The 5000-nt window shown below is 42.5% G+C and overlaps 1 protein-coding gene across 3 annotated transcripts in view; it reads right to left on the bottom strand.

The window, feature by feature from the left end:
• FIGN (fidgetin, microtubule severing factor) overlaps positions 1-5000 on the bottom strand; it is a 122029-nt gene that overhangs the window by 2958 nt on the left and 114071 nt on the right. For all 3 annotated transcript variants that reach the window (XM_028510750.2, XM_028510751.2, XM_036023386.1), the window contains one exon: positions 1-5000. This exon is cut by the window's left edge and continues 2958 nt beyond it; it is cut by the window's right edge and continues 265 nt beyond it. In XM_028510750.2, the coding sequence (XP_028366551.1) occupies positions 3011-5000 (1990 nt within the window). In that variant the 3' untranslated portion in view covers positions 1-3010.

Here is a 5000-nt window from a genome sequence, read left to right as displayed (position 1 = left end):
AGACATATTACTCAGCTGTACTATCACTGATTGTATGCATTCAATGCTGTGGATATGGTACCCCCACCCCCACCCTAAGCTCCAGAAGGGATGGTCAGAAAGGAGCTCATTATTAGGCTAGTCCATAGAAGAGCTCATAATGCTGTCACGAAGAATCAAAGAATCACAGGAGAGCATGATCTACCCAAAGGTCAGCCTTATTTCCCCCAACACATCTTCACCGCATCAGCATGCCCATTTTCTAAGAGATCAAATCCTCGAATTCAGGAGGCTAAATGAAATTCACACACAGATTCAGCTTCTGCCTAAATACACGGAATTTTGACCACTGATACCTCAAAGTAATTTTTAAGTCACTTAAAGCTAAAAGCTAATAGGTATGACTTTATTTTCAGTTTTATAAACAAGTGTAAAACATAATAGTGCAGTCATATATTTGGCATTAACTCTTCCTAGCCACAAAAAATCTGGATCAATACTGGATTTTCCAAAGTTGTCTAAATAAGACGGAGTTTACCAAAACTTGCTGGTTGCTTTCAAGTGAACACAGCACGTTGGCAGAAATGAAATGTAATGTCTAAAACACAGAAAATAGGTCAGTACTGTGCAAAAGTAAACTTGTCGGGGGGATCAATATGAACATACAAGTTAATGGGGATATTAGAATTTCATTACCATAGGGAGTGTGCAGGGTAGAGCCAGATAACAACTGTAGCATTTTTTCACTTGCAAGAAGCTGAGGATGTACTTAAACATTATTTTTGTATCCTTAATGAAAGGCACTGCTTTTTAATGCGGAATATTTATATGTGAGCACAGTTTTAAATCATAGAACATCAGAGTACATTAAATTCTGGTTCATTTGCTCAGTTTTTAGCAACATGAAAAATAAGAAAAACAAGGAGTAATGGATCAAGCATCATAAAATTTCAGAAATATCATGAAGTTCTCATTAGCTTTCTCTACGTTGTGTTTCAGAGAATTTCACATTGTGAATGAAATTAGTAAAAATTTCTAAAGGAAAAAAAAACAATAACAGAAAGAACTTTCTTGGGGCTTCCCATTGCATTTATTTAAAATTTTAAAAAATGTACATCACTTTTTGAATACATAAAATGCCAGTGCTTTGCAAGAGTTTTCTTACTGCATCTCTTGAACAAAAAAAAAAAAAGGGAAAAAAGAAAAAGCAAAAAAACCAGGAAAAATACATTCAAAAAGCCAGGCTGTTCTGCTTATGCATGGGCAGTGGCTTTGGAAAGCTACAGCCTACATTGTCTGTTTAGAGGCATTGCCGAGCACCAGTCAGCTATCAAGGAGAAGTTGCACATAAAAGCATTAAAGGATACAAAGAACAACTTGGTGGGGAGGAGAGGAATAAGAAATTCAGAAAAATGCCACATATGCTCTTGGGGTGGGAGGTAGAATCAGGGAGATGTAAGCAGGAAGACTGATGTATTTGGAAACTAGTTTTATGGGAAAAGGTGGAAGAAAACAAAGTGACATGTTTGGCAAGCTATCTTGTGTGTGTGTGTGTGTTTGTGTGTCCACTTCTGATTTTCAACTTTACTTTCCAGGAGAAATGTAACAAAACTGAGGTAGAAATGAATGTGGGAGCACTACAGCCCAGAAGATTTTAAAATGAGAAGCACAATTGCACTGACAAGAGAGGAGTCAAAAAGAAGGAGAGGGGATGTGGGCATTCTTTGTGGGTATATATAAGTTGGTTGGTTGCCTTTTGTATTTATTTATTAATAATGTTTGTTTGCTTGGGTTGCTGTCTTCCGAGTTCTATCAAACAGCATGGCAAGCCGATAAGCTAGATTAGTGAATAGAATAACACCATTCCCAGCAGTTTTAAGAGAGAACTTGCAAACCACCACCACCACCACCACCACCACCACCACCACCACCACCACCAACTATGCGGTACAACGCAGTCCCAGTTTTTGGGCACTGTGACTTTCAGAGTCCTAAACAGGTTTTGCAGCTGACTGTCCTAGACACTAACACAAACTGAAGAAGTAGCTTTCCATTAACCAGTGTACCTTTTGAGAACATTTTCACTTCACTACCAAGGAGCAATGTACGAAGAATTCTTGCAGTTATTGACATAAAGAATTACTCTGCTCTGGTTAATTCCCCATAATTAGTAAAAGAAACTTAAAAAATCCTTCCATTTCTACTTTAAATTGTAAATATTCAGTTGTATCACACTTAATTATTTTTCTGGATACATTCAAAGTAATTTTCCTTGCTATTTTCCAATTGTTGAGGTAAACATACATTTTAATATAAAGTAACATTGAAGCCTATCCCATTACTCTCAGCAGTACATAGTGCTTTCAACACATTCCTTTGAGGTACTGTACAAATCACAATCGCTTTCCTGAGTTTTTGCAGACAAGAACATTAAAAGAAATGAACTGCAGAAATTAAGGTCCAGATTACCGTTACCCTGTTTTACCTGTTCTTAGCTTAATACTGCAGAACAGACAGGATTGAGGAATACTGTTGCTCTTAAAATGGCAAAAATCTGGTTTTCTGTCATAACACAACCGTTCATCTCTTTAGTCCAATAATGTTTGAAGTTAAAGCTCTTTATATTAGCACATGCCACCAATGTAATTGTGAGGCAAACAAAAAATAAAGCACCACTCCAGGCACTTGACAGCAACTAAATCTCGAGAACAGCAGAATGGAATCAACACACGAGGTTCATGTCCTTCTGAAGTCAACACACTTGCACCTTGCTCCTTGGTGAGTGTTGTCTAGCTTGAACCGAACTGAGCATCAACAGATGCTGTCTGTCATCTGGGGCTTTCAAATCAGAAGCTCTTATTTGATGCATTTTTTCCTCCAAATCTACCCTGACTCTAAAGATGCAACTTAATCATCGTCTTCCCCAGTACCCTTTGCAATTTAAATACTACTGGAAAGGGACTCTATACCCTATGTAGCAGGTTTTATGTGCGTGTGCCAACATTCATTACACTTTTTTTAAAAGAAGTTATCACTGACTGCAACCAAACATTTTGTTCCATTCAACATACATATCAAGCTCTTTTTGAGATATGCTAGGCTGAATCTTGCAGAAAGCATTTTCAAAGTCTTGATATGTAACGGGCCTCAACTGGCCGGGCATAATGGCTGAGAGGTCTGTGGCTGGCATGGCATGGAGGGGCCCCACCGCTGCTTCCTGACACAAGTGAGCCACGTCTAGTCCAGAAAAGCCTTCTGTGCGCTGGACGAGCAGTGCAAACTCCTTGTCATTGAGACAGTAATTGTGCTGTGAGAGCAGTTGTACTATTATCTGGTGCCTTGCTGTGCTGTCAGGAAGTGGGATTAAAAGTCGTTTCATGAAGTACCTCCGAAGAGACTCATCTATTTCTTCTGGTTTACTGGTGGCACAGATTACTATGATTTGGTCCTCAGCCGATGTTAGTACAGTGTCCAGCTGCATCAGAAATTCGGTTCTCATCCGACTGACTGGACTGTGCTCCTCACTCACTTGAGAGGAGAGAAGCATGTCAATGTCACTAACAAAAATCACTGAGGGCTGGCGACATCTGGCCACAAGGAAAGAGGCGTGGATAATTTTCTCTGCTTCTCCTAGCCACTTGGCAACTAGGCCAGAACCAGCGATTTTGAAAAATGTGGCCCCCAGCTGACTAGCTATGCACCTGCCTAATAAGGTTTTGCCTGTTCCTCGAGGTCCAAATAAAAGGATGCTCCGTGGTAAGGCTGTCAGTCCACTGAATGCATCTGACCTCAACACTGGCCATAAAACCTCTTCCTTAATGACAGCCTTCACTAGGTCAAGGCCAGCAATGTCATTCCAGTCCACCGGTGGTCCTTGGGTGATGATCTCATTGGTTACCAGGTCAATGAGGTGTGTGTCAGTATTCTTCAGTTGCTCGTCCACAGAGTGGTTGGATGAGGTAGCTGCACGGAGCCCAGGGCCTTGCATTGGGTGAGAGAGGAGTTGCCTGTGCTCGTCCCCATGCTCACTCATGACTGGTGACGTGTACTTCCCAAAGGATTCACTGGATCTTGATCCTAGTGAATTTTTAGCAGTACTGTAGGAAGGAGGGGTCAGAGCCCTACTGGACTGGCTGCTGAATTTCCTTTGCTGTTCAGAGGACATTAGCTGCTTCGTTGGCTTAAATGCTAAGGATGATGTTTCAGCACTTCTGTCAAAGCCATTCCCCCGATTTGAGTTTGAAATGCTGTTGTCGGGCATTCTGTACATAGGACTCTGTGTAGATCTCTGTTGGCCATAGCTGTAATTTCCATAACTGGAGTCCATATCCCCTTGCCCTGCCATATAGAAAGCTTTTCTTTTGAGAGAGCTTGCTGAACTGTTTGTCAGGGCTGAGGGTGCAATAGGTGTCAGACCATGACCTTGGTAGGTGTAGCCAGGAACTGTGGTTGGGGGCAGAGGGGTAGGAGCAGGAATTCCTGAAGGCAGGTACGCTGAAGGAGGAGGAGGTGCACCCCCAGGGCTGTACCCAGATCCCACAGCAGTCTGAGGAGGATAGCTAGCAGAGGGATAGCTATAACTGGAGAGGTTAGAAGTCCCATTGTAGCCTGGGACCAGGGCTGGTGGCGGAGGAGGTGGCGGTGGTGGCTGTAGGAGCCCAGAGCTATGTAGAGGAGATGGATGAGGCGAGGGAAGTGCAGGTGCTGCTTGGCTACTGTACGTAGAATGCAAATATGATCCGTTGTATCCTGGGGCATATTCCTGAGATGGGAGCCCTGCATGAAGACTAGGTACAGTGTGGCTTCCACAGGTACTACTGGAATAACTAGGTTCTGTCAGGTTGCTGGCCACCCCAGGAGAGCTCCCTATACTCGCAGAGACATCTGCTGGAGGGAGGGCTGAACTAACTCCAGCTTTGCTGGCAGTGATGACATCTGGAACACAGTTCATGGGATAAACAGCTTCTGAATTCAAGGAAGGCTGCCAGGGTTCGCTTTCATTTTTCCGACCATTCACTAGT

The sequence above is a fragment of the Phyllostomus discolor genome, chromosome 4, assembly GCF_004126475.2.
Source record: "Phyllostomus discolor isolate MPI-MPIP mPhyDis1 chromosome 4, mPhyDis1.pri.v3, whole genome shotgun sequence".
Classification (NCBI taxonomy): Eukaryota; Metazoa; Chordata; class Mammalia; order Chiroptera; family Phyllostomidae; genus Phyllostomus; species Phyllostomus discolor.
The sequence above is the reverse complement of the archived record's forward strand: the minus strand, read 5'-3'. Positions and strand labels throughout refer to the sequence as shown.